Source organism: Sus scrofa, chromosome 6 (genome assembly GCF_054392235.1).
Source record: "Sus scrofa isolate SSC_HxYL_T2T_F1_AM1 chromosome 6, Sscrofa_HxYL_maternal_Yorkshire_Landrace_v2.0, whole genome shotgun sequence".
Classification (NCBI taxonomy): Eukaryota; Metazoa; Chordata; class Mammalia; order Artiodactyla; family Suidae; genus Sus; species Sus scrofa.
This window is the reverse complement of record NC_139388.1, coordinates 7,349,617-7,366,846: the sequence shown is the minus strand read 5'-3', so window position 1 is coordinate 7,366,846 and position 17,230 is coordinate 7,349,617. Positions and strand designations below refer to the sequence as shown.

The 17,230-nt window shown below is 53.0% G+C and overlaps 1 protein-coding gene across 3 annotated transcripts in view; it reads left to right on the top strand.

Annotated features, from left to right (window-relative positions):
* Positions 1 to 17,230, top strand: part of PLCG2 (phospholipase C gamma 2) — a 165,595-nt gene that overhangs the window by 56,495 nt on the left and 91,870 nt on the right. For all 3 annotated transcript variants that reach the window (XM_021093743.2, XM_084959462.1, XM_084959461.1), the window contains exons 3-5: positions 9,159 to 9,302; positions 11,840 to 11,933; positions 12,961 to 13,008. In XM_021093743.2, the coding sequence (XP_020949402.2) occupies positions 9,159 to 9,302; positions 11,840 to 11,933; positions 12,961 to 13,008 (286 nt within the window). The remainder of the gene's footprint in view (positions 1 to 9,158; positions 9,303 to 11,839; positions 11,934 to 12,960; positions 13,009 to 17,230) is intronic.

Genomic DNA, 17,230 nt, shown 5'->3' with positions numbered 1-17,230 from the left:
AAGATCAAAAGCAGGATGGGGGTACCTGCAGGAAGGTGCCCAAGCTTGTCCCTCTGTTTCCTCCTTGGCTACATCTGAGCTTCCTTGAAGATACTTGGTTAAGCTTGTTGGCCGGTGGTGCCGCTTTAAGTTGAGTTGATGGGAGTGAGGGTACGAGGGTATTCTAGGTGTGGGGGCTGCGTGAGAGCGGCCCAGAGTCCGGAGGAGGAGGAAGGAAACAGGAGTTGAAGAGCTGGGTCACGGGCATGGCCGGCGAAGGCAGAAAACCCCAAGTGTGCGTCTGCTGGTGGTGATGGGTGGGGAGGGTGGCGGGAGGGGTGGTCGGACCTGGGAAGACCCGAGGTGATGCCGGGAAGTGGGGGGAGCTGTGCAGAGGCCTCGCTTCTGTGGCTGTGTTATCTCACCTCTTCAAGCAGGAAGCACGGCTGCAGAGCCTGACCGCACCAGCACACTGGGCCTGAGCCCTGGCCACCAGAGCCCCCTTGGAAAGTAAAGTCGGTCCCCTTAGTGCCTCTGTGCCCTTGACCACCATTCCAGCCGATGCAGCTCATGCTCCCTCTGCCACCATTACCCATCACCCTTCCCACCAGTAGCCCCTCTTGTCTGCAAACTGGGGGGAATCTTTTTTTAACCCTTTTCACTCATATGTGCACACGTGTACAAGAGCAGGCGTCCCTCCGAGCCTGACGCCGTCCTGAAAACACAATGGCGAGCATCTTCTTTTGGACGGAAGTCTGTTACGTCGCCGCACGTGGATACAGATGGATCTGTTTCCAACAGATTGAAGAACCCAGCCAGTTTCCCCAGTGTTGCTTACCATCTGAAACCCAACCCGTCAACCAGTTTCTGCAAGAATACAAAGCATTGGTAGCAACAAATGCCTAATTATTAGATGCTTCAATGAACTTACTACTAGTACATATCTTACTATGCAATAGTAGTTCTGAATTTTGATTTTTTTTCTGTCCTGTGACTACTTTGTAGCCTAATAGAAATGATAATGAAATAATCTGTTAAAATTCTAAAGAGGAGTTCCTGTCGTGGCTCAGTGGTTAACGAATCCGACTAGGAACCATGGGGTCGTGGGTTCCATCCCTGGCCTCGCTCAATGGGTTAAGGATCCGGTGTTGCTGTGAGCTGTGATGTAGGTCGCAGATGCGGCTCGGATCTGGCATTGCTGTGGCTCTGGTGTAGGCCGGCGGCTACTGGTCCAATTAGACCCCTAGCCTGGGACCCTCCATATGCCGAGGGTGTGGCCCTAGAAAAGGCAAAAAGACCAAAAAAAAAAAAAAAAAAAAAAAAAAAAACCTGAAGAAATCCTCTAAATTGAGCCCTGACTGGTAGTTGGCTTGCCAGCACCCCCACATGTGCAGATGCAGGCCCATGAATCGGTAGCCTGTGTATGTAAGCTCTTGTGGAGTTTTCCCATACGAGTACATAAGAATCTGCCTCTTCAGTTTCCACAACTCATAAATTGAGAGACTGTGCTTTTTCTTTTTATTGAAATTTAGTTGATATGTGGGATGCTGTTTTTTTCTGTGCCTTATACGGGTCCAGCGCTATTCAATTGCTTGGTAATTTCAAAGAGAATAGCTCACCAGTGCTTAGAAGTTAGTGCAGCTGCGTCCATTGAAATTTCCAGGCACTGTTTCAGTGGACACGCCCACGCTTGCATTTGATCCTCAGAAAACACCACGCGGGAAGACCGATGCTGCTCCTGTTTTTCACATCAGGAAACAGGCACAGCGACGTCACTTTACTGCCCAAACCACCTGCTGTAAGCTGCGATTCGAACCCAGGTGGATTGGTTCCAGAGTCCATCTGCTCATCACCTGCCGGAAGCTTGTCCGGACCTGGGAGACCTGGGAGTGTGTGGAGTTGCATCCCCAGCGTGGGTGTTATTCCCAGGGGCAGGTCAGAAAGGTGGTTTGGGATTAACCCGACTGAAGGCAGTGGGACTCACCCCCTCCCCTGAAGCCTGCTGCTCCGCACCTCTGGGGGCCCCACGTGATGCAAGGTCAAGTGCTGGGCGTGTCAGCAAAAGTGCCCAGTGGGCCCTGCCAACGCCGCCGATTACCCAATAGAAAACCACTCCCGCCGGCCAAGGGTTTCCTCCCTGACTCCCTGGGGCTCCTGGTCATCAAGGCGGTGGCCAGACTCTGTCCCTGGAAGTGGCTCCTGCCAGACCACAAGGCCTGGTAAGTGGTGGTGGCTCACGGAGGCCCAGCCACAAGCTCATGTGGGTGACTTACCACCTGCCTACACGTGGCTTTGCTCGTCGCAGTTGGTGACTGGCCAACCGCATGGTATGAAGGGAGCAAGTTGCCATTACACCTGCAGCCCCGAGGAAGTAGTCAGTCAATAGCAGGCCGATGTCTGCTCCCACCAGAAACCTGAGATTACTGAAAACAGGTGCTCAAACTGAAACCTTGATGTTTAAACAGAAACCGGTATGTGGACGGTCACGGCTGCACTGTTCACAACAGCCAGACAGTGGGAACAACCCACATGTCCATCAGTGGATGAGTGGGCAAAGCAGATGAGGTCCATCCCCACAGTGGAATATTAGTCAGCCATGAAAAGGAATGAAGTAGCGCCAAAGACCACACACATACTGTATGATTGTATTTAGGTGAAACGTCCAGAACAGGCAAATCCGTAGAGAGAGAAACTGAATGAGTGGTTTCCAGGGGCCGGTGTGGGGATAAGGGGAATGTGGAGGATGAACGCTATGGGGTTCTTTTTGTGCAGGTGAAGATGTTCTAACATCGACTCTGGGCGGGGGGAGTTGCCCAAGTCTGTGAATATATTAAGAGCAGTTGAGTTGTACATTTTAAGTGGATGACTTTTTAAAAAACTTGAAGGATAATTCATTAGTGTTGTCTTCATTTCTGCTGTGCAGCAAAGTGATTCAGTTATACACATATATACACTCTCTCTCTCTTTTTTTTTTTTTTTGGTCTTTCTTAGGGCCGCTTCCACAGCATATGGAAGTACCTATGCATTGGAACTCCAACCGTCGGCCTATACCACAGCCAGAGCAATGCAATGCCAGATTCAAGCCGCGTCTGTGATCTACACCACAGCTCACGGCAACGCCAGATCCTTAACCCACTGAGTAAGGCCAGGGATTGAACCCCTGTCCTCGCGGATACCAGTTGGGTTTGAGCCATAGCGGGAACTCCATGTGTTGTCATTGAAAATACTCTTTTCCATTATGATTTATCAGGGAATAGTGACTGTAGTTCCCTGTGCTCTGCAGTAGGACCGCGTTGTTCATCCATCCCAGCGCCGATAGTGGGCCTCTGCTAACCCCAGCCTCCCACTCCATCCCTCCTCCAGCCGCCTCTCCCTTGGCAACCGCACGTCTGTTTTCTATGTCTGTGGGTCTGTTTCTGTTTCATAGATGTGTCATATTTTAGATTCCACATATACGCGATAGTCTCTGGTGTTTGTCTTTCTCTCTCTGACTTACCTCACTTGGTATGATGTGCTCTTGTCGCATCCGTGTGCTTGCAGATAGTAGTCCATGCTGCGTACACACCGTATGTTGCGTATGTATCAGAGTCATTCCTCCGTCGGTGGACACCTAGGTTATTTCGGTGTCTTGGCTATTGTGAACATAGGGGTGCACGTATCTTTTTGAATTAGGGTCTTGTCCAGGTATGTGCCCAGGAGTGGGGTTGCTGGATCATGCGGTGGTTCTGTTTTTCCTTTGCTGAGGCCCCTGCAATGCTGTTTTCCACGGGGGCTGCACCAACTTATATTCCCACCATCAGCGTAGGAGGGTTTTTAAGTGAATGCCTTCGATGGCAGGAGAACTATATCTTAATAAAGAGAGAGAGTACATAGATACCTGTAATTCTAGAACCGCCTGGGGATCCCAGGATTCCCTTGAGACCACGGAACGTGCAGGGGCAGTAACATCTCCTCCGGGCTCCAGGTCCCAGCTCCCGCTGGCACTCGGACCCCTCACGCAGCTCACCTCTGAGTTGTGGGGGAGTGGGGGTGGCACAGAAACTACCGGATGGATAACCTGATGCAGCAGAGGATGCTACGGGGCCGACCCCGATGCTGTGCGGGTCGCGGCTGCATGATGTAGGCCCCCTGCTGTGAGCACTGAGGCCTTCTGCCTGAGGCCTGGGGGGTCTAGGGTTAAGCCCTCAACAGTGACAGACGGTGGTTGGGGATAAACACCATAGCTCCCTCGCTCCTCCGTGTGGCCAACTCTGAGGGGCTCCCAGATTGCCGTGGGATCAGCTCCTGGTGCCCCTGGGGGCACCAGCTTGATGTCCTAGCAGCCTCTTTACCAGCGCCTTCCCCTGTCTGCTTCACGTCCCTGTCCTCTGCTGGTGTTTGTCGGGGTGAGCCCCCAAACACACAGCATGTGCTCAAGGGCTTGTCTCAGGGTCTGCTTCTGGGGAAGGCTGGCCCGGGCCACCTGGGACACCTGTCATTTAACGCACTGCAGTCTGACTTTCTGCTCTGAGCTCTGAGCCGGGCTCTGGGCTGGCAGCCGGGAGGCTTCAGTCGTGAGAGGGACAGACACGACCCTTGTCCTCTGGGGGCCAGAGGAGAGAGCAGGCACGTGGTAAAGAGATGAACCTGTGAATGCGGGGGCGCTGGGGAGGAGGTTTACAGCACAGACGTAGTGACGGCAGGGAAGCAGTGAGAGGGAAGGCAGTGTTGAGAAGTCACTAACATGAGGTCCCATGTGGCAGGAGACCCACGTATGGTGGGACTTGTGGGCGGACAGCAGCAGGAAGAGGGTTTCGTGTTCTCATGTGGCTTCTCAGAGTCTCGTGCTTGACCATGAGAAGTAACATCAAGGTTCAAAGCCTGGCTCTACCAGTTGCTGGCTGGGGACCCTGCCTAAAGTGTCAGCAGTCAGTGCCTCAGTGCCCTCGTTCTCAGTGTGTAGGGCCAGTCGTGGTTCCTGCCTCCTAGCGTTTTTGTGAGGATCGAGGAGTCAGTACGGGGCACTGTCTTGGCCCACCCGGATCCCATTACCAGGCCTGTGCCCTTCTCCTAACTGCTGGAGGCTTGTCGACCAAGAGGCCAGCCTCCGTGCCTCCACGAAACTCATGTCCGTGGTTGCATCCCTGCTCCAGAGCCCCACGCAACCAGGCTGAAGCCTGTCCCCTGCTGGGACCACAGCCTAGTTTTTCTTCTTCTTTAAGCATCACCCTACCTCCGACCTGAAAAAGAACCCCTGTGTCAGGCTTGGCTTCCAGGGAGCTGACATACAAAGCATTATGAGCACTGTTCCGGGCATAAAGGAAGTGCGTGGAAGAGTTGTATATGATTGTTACTGTTTGTTTTTATCCTCAAGCATGAAACTGATGTGTCTGTAAGACCCTAAGGGCCAGGACCTTAGGGTCTTACAGCCCTAAGTACCTGCAGCAGAATACCTCCAGCAGAATAAATAGTCTGTGTTCCTGGATAGGAAGACGCAGTGTGTCTGTTCTTCACGCCTTGATGTAGCGTCAACACAATCTTAGTCAGCATCCTAGCAAGTTACAGACTGATCCTAGAGTGTATGTGGAGAGAAAACACCCAGAACAGCCACCCTGGTACTGAAGAGCAGTGACACAGTCAGGGGAGGATGTGGTCCTTCTTTGGAAGGCAGCTGCGCTCACGATGCTGGAGTGTTTGTCCCACTCGCAGTCTTACTCTAAAGCCAGTTCTCCAGACGATGAGGCACTGGTGAAAAAATAGACAGTTAGACCAATGGAACTGACTAGAGAGTCCAGAAGGAGGCTCACACAAATGTAGATCCTTCATCAAGTCGATGGATCTTGGCAATGAAATGAAGGCAATCCAATGGAAAGAGCATAGTCTTTTGAGAAGAATGATGAATAGGCCAGGGCTCATCTGGGGAGAAGAAAGGGGGCGAGGGAATGGGAGTGACCAGTCCTGGCCGACGGGGGCGGATGCCTACAGCCCTTTCCTGGGCCAGGGCTGGCCTCCGAAGGATGCTTTGCTGGTGCTGAAGTGAAAGGTGGTGTAGGGGTGATCACGCGAGACGAGAAGAGAATGAAACAGAAACAGCCCGTCGGATGCTGCTTGCATCATTCTCGTCTCCCGTGTTTGTTTCTCTCTGACGTGGCAAATGCAGGGTTGCATCTGTCTCCTTCCTCAATCTGGGTGCTTGGCTTCATCTCTGCCCCCTTTTCACCCCGTTAGGGTGTTTCCATTTATGTGTGTTATATCTGTGTATCCGTCTGCCCTTTTCTCCATGCTGTCCCATCTCCAGTTCGCTCCACATCTGTGTCCCCCAACCCTCTCTGACCCCTTCCTCTTTCAGCAGTTCTTTATTGGGCCCACTGTGTGCCAGTCGCTCTGTGTACCAGGGGTGGGGAATACCACAGTGAGGCAGGATGCTGAGCACGATCCTGTGTTTGGTGCCATGGGGGAGGGGGCCTGGCGGGTGTAATAGCAGGAGTTGGAGGGGTTCCTGTGAACCTGATGGTGATGGGCCTGAAACTGGAAGGGAGGGCTCTGTGCTAAGCAGGCTGACAGCGTTCCTGGCAGAGCCAGCACGTGTGCTGATGTCACGTGTGGGTGAGCTCGAGCCACTTGCCCGTGTGGCTGGACCTTGGGGAAAGAAGGGCATATAGTTGGTCCAGATGGGGTCGGTGGGGTCGACACACGGCCTTGGTTCTTAGTCCTGACAGCACTGGGATGCCCTTGGCAGGCTTGAAGCCCGGGAGTGGCTTGAGCGTGTCTGCGTTTCATAAAAACATCTCTGGGGGTATCTTCTGGCTCCTTCAGTGGACCCATCAGGAGCTCACGGCGGCTGTGGTGTTGGCCGTGAGGCTGGATAGAAGGTGACAAATTCAAGAGCTATTTAGAGGAGTTCCCATCATGGCGCAGTGGAAATGAATCCGACTAGGAACCACGAGGTTGTGGGTTCGATCCCTGGCCTCGCTCAGTGGGTTAAGGACCTGGCGTTGCTGTGAGCTGTGGTGTGGGACACAGAGGTGGCTCAGATCTGACATTGCTGTGGCTGTGGTGCAGGCTGGCAGCAACAGCTCCGATTAGACCCCTAGCCTGGGAACTTCCATATGCTGCAGGTACGGCCCTTAAAAAAAAAAAAGAAAAAAAAAAAAAAAAGCCAAAAAGAGCCGTTTAGAAAGAATTGATAAGACTTGGTGATTGCCTGAAGATGGTGTCACCTTATCTGAACCTTTTTCTTTAGTTAGGTATGTGTCAATTTTTTTGTTGAATTTTTGCTGTAAAAGGGATCAAAAGCTCAGAGTAGGCCAATTCAGAGATTCCCTCCTCGAGATAGTTTACGGGGAAAGAGTGGTTCGGTAGTCATTGCTAGACTAGCTATGGAACAAAGGACTGTTGCTTAGAGTCACTAGACCTTGACTGGCAGTCAGCTGGGTGGTGGAGTAATTTGATGGCTGAGGAAGAAAATGTTAATACCTGAGATGTTCTCAGATAACTGCTCGAGTTCAGAGCCTTCCAGAAGGTTGTGACTCTGAGCGGGCCCAAAGGCTGTCTGTTTTGTTGTAAGTTTGGAAGGAGTGAAGGTAGACATAAGATTCCCTGGCTTCGGGGTTGGATAAAGAGTCTCCCCAACTTTCTACCCCCAAGGTTTAGGGGCCCCCCAATAATAGGGACACCCAAAGTTGATAAATGATTTTTAAAACTTTTTAGTGTGAAACAATGTGAGACTCATGAGAACACTGCAAAAACAGCACAGGGTTTCTGTGTACCACTCAGCCGGCTTCTCCCAGTGATAGCATCTTTCATAACCATAGTTACTCAACTCAGGAAATTAACACTGGTAAAATATTATTAAACCTCAGGCCTTAATGGGTTTTCACTTTTTCTTTTTTTAGTGTTCACTCAATTTGTGTCTTTGGTGGATCGTTTTCAGGAATCTTACCACCTGCATAGATTTTTGTAACCGCCGCCGCAGAGCAAATGCTGTTCATTTTAAGTCTTTTCACTTGACTTCATGACTCTTGCCCCCCCGAATGTTCTCAAGCTAGCTAGCCCCGTGGTAGAAAAGCAGAAAGCTTTGAGTTCATTCCACCCCGTTCCTCCCCTAATTGAATTCTCTGTCCCCTTTTCCTGTTGTTCTGCGTGAATCACCATGAACCTTTCCTGCCATTTCAACTCAGACTCTGAAATGCCTTTGTGCGCCTGGATCCGTCTGCTTCCTCCATTCCAGGTCAAAGCTGAGGGCCCCTTCCCTCTTCTCTCATTTCCAGGACTATCCCCCTTTTCTCTTTGTTCAGTGCCAGAATCCAGGAATCTTAGGATCACAATGACAGAAACTCACGTCTCACTAAGCAAAGCAGAACAGACTGGACTGGGTGCTCCGGCACAGAAGTGGCGTCCAGCCCACACGGACCCAGGGGCTCCCTGGTGCCTTGGTGCTGAATCTTTGCTTTCTGCGTGGCAGGCAGCAGGCACCCTGCTACCTCCAGACTCAGGGTTTGCCACTCTGGCAGCAGCAGCAGCAGCAGGAAACAGTTGATGAAAAGCTTTGGCCAAATAAGGCCCAGGAGGAGGCTGATGGGCGCAGCTTAGGCCACGTGCTTGGCCCTAACCCCATCCCGGGCCAGAAATGGGGCATCTTGGCCATTTCTGGGCCCCTCGGCCCCTCCTTTGGCTTGTGCTGGGAGGTGAGGCTCACCTTCATCTCAGGCATGTGAAGCGGACCCATCCCAGGAAAAGGTGTTTTTTTTTGGACGAAGAAAGAAAGGAAGGGATTGGTGGAGCGTGTCTCTTTGTGACACTCCTTAGTTCACTGGCTATCTTGTGGCAGGAAGGGGGGCGGTCTCCCTTGGGTCAGGTGACCACCTTGTCGGGGGGGAGGGGTCATCCTGGATCAGGTGGCCCTCCTTGGCCGGGAGAAGGTTGGAGTCACGTGGCCACAGGGCTTACAGAGAAGGATGGCTTTCCTCCTCTTGTCTGTGGCTCTACAGCAGTCACCCCAGGACTTAGTGGCTTAGCACAAGCATGTCATTTATTTGCCCAGAATCCTGCAGGCTGGGGGTGGGGGAGCAGGCTCAGCTTGTCTTGCCTCCCGGGATGGAAGGAGCTGGGCTGTGTGTGTCTGGGCTGCAGGCACGTGGCTGCGGCCTCGGGTGGCGCCAACGCCAGCTTCTCATTGGCTGACGTTCACTTTCCTTCAGTGGATATCATGGAAATAAAGGAAATCCGCCCGGGGAAGAACTCCAAGGACTTCGAGCGTGCGAAAGCCGTCCGCCAGAAGGAAGACTGCTGCTTCACCATCTTCTACGGCACCCAGTTCGTCCTCAGCACCCTCAGCTTGGCAGGTGGGTGCCTGTCGTGTGCCTTCTCCCTCCCTCCTGTCGCCTTGCCCTTCCCAGAAGGTTCTCCAGCCGAGAAACCCGCACCTGCCCCCCACCCCTGCTTGTTTGGGGGCGTCATGGTGTTCAGCCCTACCCTGCCCCTCCCCGGCTGTGTGACGTCCAGCTTGTGCTCCAGCCTCTCTGAGCTGCACTCGGCTCAGCTGTGGAACGGGGAGACGAAGAATGCTGATCTTGTAGGGGTGTTGAAAGGCGGATGTTAAGGACCTGCCTGGCTCGTGCTGAGAGCTGAAGGCAGTTGCATTTTCTGTCCAACATAGTCCGGCCATACACCGCTTATTCAGTCTCACTGATCCGAAGCAACTGCCCTGAAATCTTGTATCTTGTTCGCACACATGCACACGCATAGCGCACCTGCAGATGCATACATGTGCACACACATAGACACATGTACCTGGAGGGGTGATTTCCAGCCATCCCTGTGACTCCACCAGAAAGTCACAGCAGCCAGGGGGAGAGCTGTGAAAAACCTCAGGCACTTTGCTCAGGGCGCAGGAGCTTGTGGCCGCCTTCAGGGCCAGTCCCAGAACTGACTGACTTAGACCCCTGCGTCCAGTCGCGTCGCATGGAAGAGGAAATAAACAGCATTACCAGGAGACCAGCATGGGGAACTGGAAGCTGAGTGGTGCTGGGGACATTCAGCTTAGGGTCAGATCACGCTCACTGGCTTGACTTCTCATTCAGGATACTTTCAACAGGCATCTTTTGAGCACCTGCTCTGTGCTGGGCTGCGTTAGATGTCAGAGGGGCTCTAAAGATGCGTAAGACCTGGTTGGTGCCTTTTGGGAGCTCACAGTGTACTTGGGGAGACAGACGTGGGGACGGGAACTGCAGGGCACGGTGATGGAGGCTGTGGTCCAAACGCTATACAGTGTGCTTTAGGAATACAGTGCCTAATTCCAGAGAAGGCTTTGCAGAGGAGGTGACTTTTAAACTGGGTTTTGAGGCATCACCAGGAGTTGGGAGGAAAGAGAGAGGGTAGTTCAGTGAGAGGGCATTGTCTGTGCCCGGGCTTGGAGGAAGGGAATAGCAAGCTGGAGGCGGGAATGATGGGTATATCTCTTCTGGATGGTACGTGGCAGGAGGCAGAGATGGGGCCGGAGAGAGGTCCTGTGACCATGAACTTTCAGAGCTGTGTCCACTTAGCCCCCCTGCAGGCCTGAGGCTTTGCTGCTGTTCCTGGTAGGGAGGCCATGAGAACCCACCCCAGACATGGAGCCTAGGATGCCAGCTTGATGTCTCATGCTCTGCGGCGCCCCCATCCAGCGCCCTGCAATTCCAGGTCACGTAGAAGGATGGGCAGGATCTGGATGGAGAGCCCAGCTCCCACTTACTGGCTCTGGGACAGGCCCCTTAAGTCTTCTCAGCCTTGGTTTTCTCCTCATCCGCACAGGAAGGGTGAGAGCAGAAACGCTGGCATGCTCTGTCCAGACTCACGAGGTCCCTGATGGTTCGCAGGTGTTGAATAAGTGGACCAGGTGTTTGCCTTGCCAGCGGCATTTTACTGATGAGGAAATGAGGCACAGAGGGTTAAATAACTGGCGGAACATGACACAGCCTTGCAGTGCTGGGGGCCAGGGTATCGCTCTTGTGCCACAGCAGTACCTGAGCCACAGCAGTGGCCACGCTGGATCCTGACCACAAGGGAGCCCTATGATGGCAGGACCCCCCCCCCTTTTTTTTTGGTCTTTTGCCTTTTCTAGTGCTGCTCCCAAGGCATATGGAGGTTCCCAGGCTAGGGGTCTCATCGGAGCTGTAGCTGCCAGCCTACGCCACACCCACAGCCACAGCCATGCCAGATCCGAGCCACGTCTGGGACCTACCCCACAGCTCACAGCAACACCGGATCCTTAACTCACTGAGCACAGTCAGGGATCGAACCCTCAACCTCATGGTTCCTAGTTGGATTTGTTAACCACTGCACCATGACGGGAACTCCTGATGCCAGACCCTTAACTACCCTTTGTTGCTTTTCCCTTCCAGCTCAGCATCGCCTACGTTCTTCCTGTTTCTCTGGCCTTGACTGGAGACGGGGAGATGCTGAGCGCTGCTCAGGATTGTGGTGCGAATTATGCCAGGTCCTGCCTTTAATTCGATAGTGTAGGGCTGAAGCCCAAACTCTCTCTCTCTCTCTCTTTTTTTTTTTGACTGCACCATGCCTGTGGCATGTGGAAGTTCCTGGGCCAGGGATCAACACACACCATAGCAGTGACCTGAGCTGCTGTAGTGACAATGCTTGATCCTCAACCTGCCGTGCCACAGGCGAACGCCAAAGCGGAAACGCTTTAAAACGTCGCTGGCTTGTCACCCCTGCTGTAAGAGGCTCACCAGGGGCCTGTGGCCTCATCCCAGACAAAAAGCAGGTCCTAGAACCCTCCCGCTCCCACGGTCTGTGTGGGGCTGGGGAGGTGGGGCAGTGTCTCTAAGCAGAGCTCTTGCCAGAGGGAAACACAGCATTTTTTTCTTCTTTCTTTCCTCTCCAGCTGACTCTAAAGAAGATGCGATGAAATGGCTCTCTGGCTTGAAAATCTTACACCAGGAAGTGATGAGCGCGTCCACACCCACCGTGATCGAGAGGTGACCGGCTGTGGCCTCTTTCTCTCTGGGGTTTGCTCACTCAGGCGTTTATTCCGCTCCCTTTAGCCAATAGGGAGGAAGAAAGGGAAAGCGGCATTTCATCTTGAGTGTCCTGTATGCAGTAGGTGCCCAGGGGTGGCCCATTGACGGGCCTGGGCCTCTGGGGTGAGGGGTGCCCGGGCACCACGGAGACGGAAACGCGCGTTAGTGTCGTGGGGCAGGGGAGGACCCGAGGCTTGTTTCCTAAAGGATTGAAGCGGGGCTGAGGCTGCCTCCTGGGAGGGCCTCAGCCCTGAGGCCTGCGGTTTTCCACGTGCCCCTTCCTCCAGGCTGGCCGAGAGCCTTCCCGGGACGGTCCGGCCAATATCGTGGATGTCTGGCTGGGACCGGTCTGTGACTTATTGTCTCCCCGGTAAACAAGGCCCTCTGCTGTCCACTGTTTTTCTTACCAGCTTTTTGGGGATTGACACTTGCTGGTGGAGGGAATGTGTCAGTGTAAAGAACGCCAACCTCTGCGAGGCCAAGGGGCCCCTTGGCTCAGCGAGGGCATTTCAGCCACAAGGAGAAGCTGCTGCTCCCAAGTTCCCTGGGTTAGAAAGCAGGAAAACGTTCCTTTTTGTTTGCGGTTTCTTTTGTCCCATCCTATAGAACTCACACTTGTGCCATTTTCTTTCTTTTTTTGAGGGTCTTTTTAGGGACGCCCTGCAGCATGTGGAGGTTCCCAGGCATGGGGTCCAATCGGAGCTGTAGCCACCGGCCCACACCACAGCCACAGCAACGCAGGATCTGAGCTGCGTCTGTGACCTACACCACAGCTCACGGCAACACTGGATCCTTAACCCACTGAGCGAGGCCAGGGACCGAACCTGTGTCCTCATGGATGCTAGTCAGTTTCGTTTCCGCTGAGCCACAATGGGAACTCCTTTTTTACCATTTTTTTTTTTTTTTAACTTGTGCCATTTTCTCACTTTGTCCCTCTCTCTCTCTCTGTTTTGCTTTTTCTTTTTTGAATCAACTCTCTTCCCAGTTGGCTGAGAAAGCAGATTTATTCTGTGGATCAAACCAGAAGAAACAGGTAAGAGTCTGTCACATGCTTGTGGTTTTCCTCTCGATCGTCTTGGTCTCCCGGTGTTCATTGTCTCTTTAAAATTCCAAGGGAGTTGGAGTGCATGCTCGCGGTGGAAAGCTCCTCAGGAAGTCGGGTTTGACTTACAAGGTGCCAGACAGGTGCCTGAGGTCGTGGTGACACAGTCTCCACCCACGAGCAGCCTCCCTGCAGTGGAAAGTTCGAGTCTCTCTCAGAGGTGACGTCTCTGCCAGGGAGTGCTTGGACCACATCCTCAAGGCCTTTGCACTTGAGCATCTTCTGTGTCCCAGCGAGAAACAGGATGGCCAAGGTGCCTGCCCTTACTTTGTGGTGGGAAAGAGCCTGATGGTAAAGACGTAAACCCACGTCAGGGCCATGCGTGTAAGGACGGGGCAGACACGAGCCATGTGACGGCACAGTGTGTAACTCAGTGTCCTGGCGTGGTCCCCGTCAGCACACGCAGTGCTCTCTGCCAGACGGTTTTGTAACAAATGTGGTTTGTTCTTGGGCGGATGCAGGGTCATTCCCTCCTTGGTGAGAAATCCTTTCCTTCTTGATGGACCTGAAGTTGGTGCAGGTCCTTTATTATCATGGTGAATAATGGCTGCTATGAAAACCTTCAGGTCTCTCTTTTTATACGTGTGTGATGAGAATAGGAGCCGGAGGACTTCCTGGAGGAGGAGAACCAGCAGCCATGCGTCATCTGGTCTGCCATTTTGAGAGAGGTGGTGGCAATTTATGTTTCTCCCATTTGTGCATTTCCCTGTGTCACCAGACTTGGACCTTTATTAATTGGATGGGTGAAAGGCAACAGCAGATTTTGGCTTAAACTTGTGTTTCTTTATGAGTGAGGTTAAACATCCTCTCATCATTTTTTTTTTTTTTTTAATGTTTTGATCCGGGTCTTGTTAATAATGTAACGAAAAGAACCGCCATTGATGGAGCACCCAGTATGCCAGGCACTGTGCTAAGCGCTTTTCCAGTCATTGTGTTATTTTAGCCTCACATCAGACCTCTTGAAAAAAATTTAAGAGTTCCCGATTTTGATGCAGTGGGTTGAGAATCCACCTGTGGTGGCTCCAGTTGGTGCAGAGGCACGGGTTAAAGGATCCAACGTTGCTGCAGCATTGGTTGCAGCTTTGGCTCGGTTTTGGTCCCTGGCCAGGGAGCTTCCACATACTACAGATGTAGCTGTAAAAAAAGAAATTTTTTGTGTTTTTCCTTCTTTTCATTCTCCAGTAAGAGGTGTCACCATCATCTGTGAGGCCACAAAAAACCTCTGTCCCTCTCCCGTCTTTGTGAAAGTCATTCCACCTCTAAGGCGTTTGGGTGTCAGGTCACTGTCCCCATCCCTTGTGGATTTCAGAGCCTCCGTGGTCTCGTGTACACACGCCCCATAGGATGGTTTGCAGGCGGTAGCCAGGGAGCAGGGCAGGGTTTAGGAACGTGGTTAGGTCGGCTGGCAGCTCTCTCCCTGCCTCTGTCCATCTGCCTTTCCCTCCCTCCTCCTCCTCCTCCTCTCAGCACTGTGGTCCCCACACCCTGGGCTTTGCCCCTGTGTGACGGCGGCGAATCAAACAAGGGCCCCGTGTTGGAGGATTCTGGACACACTGGTCTCTTTCAGCCTCCAAGGTGGGGCCGCCCCTGTTTCCCTTCTCTGTGGCTTCCGGGTGATTCACAGCAGACGTTGGCACCGGGAGGACGGCGGGAGCCCTCCCCGGCCGCTCTGCGCGCCGTGCGGTCGGGACAGGGCTGTTGCTTTGGTTCCCGCGTCCGCTTCTCCATCGTCTGTTGTCGGGAAATGAAAACTCCCCTGGCTCCCGTGCTCAGAGCAGATTCTTGAGAGGCCTTCACGGAGACGTCTTTTCTGGAACTTTGGGCAGAGAGCCAGCTTGTCTCTGGCCTGACTCCTTATTCTGCCTTCCCGGCGCCCCGACCTCGCTCCCGGCGGGCAGAGCCCTGCCACCCTATCAACACGTGGAAAATCCCACCTTTCCTGTGGTTCCGCGAAGCCCGGAGGGAGTTCCTCTGAAGGAACGTTGACCAGGGTGCCAGGGACAGAGCTGCTGACGTCCGAGCTGCCAGTTCCCCTCCTTTCCTGTCGCCCACACTAATCGCGTTTCCTGAAGGCCAGCAAGGGAGCCACGGCAGCAGGGAAAGGTCTCGGGAGGGCACAGGAGGCGGGCTTGTGCCAGCCCGGCTGGGGCAGCGCCCACTCCCGGGTTTTTCCTGGCCTGGGCACGGCTCTCACTTTTCAGCCTCTCAAGAGGCGAAATAACAGCAGCTGGCGTTTGGGGAGACGTCGCTTTGCAGCAGCCACTGTTCTGAGCAGGTTCTGCGCTTAGTGTAGGGGGGCAGACGAGGACCCGATGCTCTCAGACTGGTGAGCGAGGCACCCTCTGGTCCATTTTGGGAGGACAGCGGGGCCAGGGGAGGTTCAGTCTTGTCCACAGCACCCCAGGTGGTCACCTGTGCCAAACCTATCCCCAGGCTGGTAAAAGGCAGCAGTCTTCCCTGCCCCACCCTGCTTAGGGCGTGAAATGATTTAATGTGTTTCACTGTGGTTAAATATACAAAACAGACAGCTTGGCCTTTCCAGACAGCATTCCCGTCTGAGATCAAGGGCATTCAGGTTGCTGGGCTGCCGTCACCGTCCACCTTCAGGGCACTGCTCCTCGTTCACAGCCGAAGCTCTGTACCCATTAAACCCCAGCTCCACTTCTTCCTCCTCCCAGCCACTAACCGCTGAGCCGCGGTGGGGACGCCCCACTTGTTGTGTTGTTGTTTCTAATAATTTTTATTTTTTCCCTCACAGCTGATTTCCAGGGTTCTGTCAGTTTTCTGCTGCACAGCAAGGCGACCCAGTCACACACACATGTATACATTCTTTTTTCTCACATTATCATGCTCCATTGCAAGCCACTTGTTATTTTATAGAGAATTTGGGAAATACTGAAAGCTAGGAAAAACTATGAATTTGACATTAAATGGTAAGCATTGTTAGCTCTGGGCACAATTTTTTTCAGTAGATTTACATCCTCAACTTTATTTATTGGTCTGTTCATTTTACTTGATTAAAATCTGCATATATATATATACACACACACATACATACATAATATATATATACATATATATATACATATATACACACACACACATATATATACATGCACGTATAATATATATATAACTATATATATATAGTTCCCGTCATGGCTCAGCAGTGAACGAACCCAACTAGCATCCATGAGAATGTGGGTTCGACCCCTGGCCTCGCCCAGTGGGTTAAGGATCCAGTGTTGCTGTGAGCTGTGGTGTAGGTCCCAGATGCGGCTTGGATCCTGCATTGTTTTGGCTCTGGTGTGGGTTGGCAGCTACAGCTCTGATTGGACGCCTAGCCTGGGAGCCTCTGTATGCCACGGATGTGGTCCTAGAAAGACAAAAGACAAAAAATAAAATCTGAGTATAGGAGTTCACATTGTGACTCAGGGGTAATGAACCCGACTAGGATCCATGAGGATGTGGGTTCGATCCCTGTCCTTGCTCATTGGGTTAGGGATCTGGCGTTGCTGTGAGCTGTGGTATAGGTTGCAGATATGGCTTGGATCTGCTGTAACTGTGGCTGTGGTGTAGGCCGGCAGCTGCAGCTCTGATTAGACCCCTAGCCTGGGAACCTCCATATGCTGTGGGTACAGCCCTAAAAAGCAAGCAAGCAAACAAACAAATAAATAAGCTAATTCAAAATGAGGGGGATTTTTGCCATCTCTCCCCAAAGAGATTGCCCTGGTTCCTAACCTGTGGTCACAGGTTGAACCTGCAGGAAAGAGAACCTGAGATGTGGGTTTGTGTGCAGGAAGCTTATAGGGGAGTGAGTAGGGGATCCACCCCTGTGGACGTGAAGTCAGGGAGGGGGTGGTGGGAAGGGGCATTGGGTGGTGGTGCCATCACAGCCCCTGACTCAGCTGACCCCATGGGGAGCTCTGAGGACAGCCCTGCAGCGCTGTCCTGATTAAGGCTACAGGGTGGCACGTGACCTTGGCTGAGGCACTCTATCTGATGACAAGTCCTGGACAGGGAGAGGGGTGCAGCTGGGAGCTGCCGGCTTCCTAGTCTCCAGCGGCTTGGCAGTCAGTGTGCCCAGAGCGGAGCACGAGGGGGAGATGCAGCCCAGGGAGTGGAGTGGCAAGGTCCCTGCACAGAAGCCTGA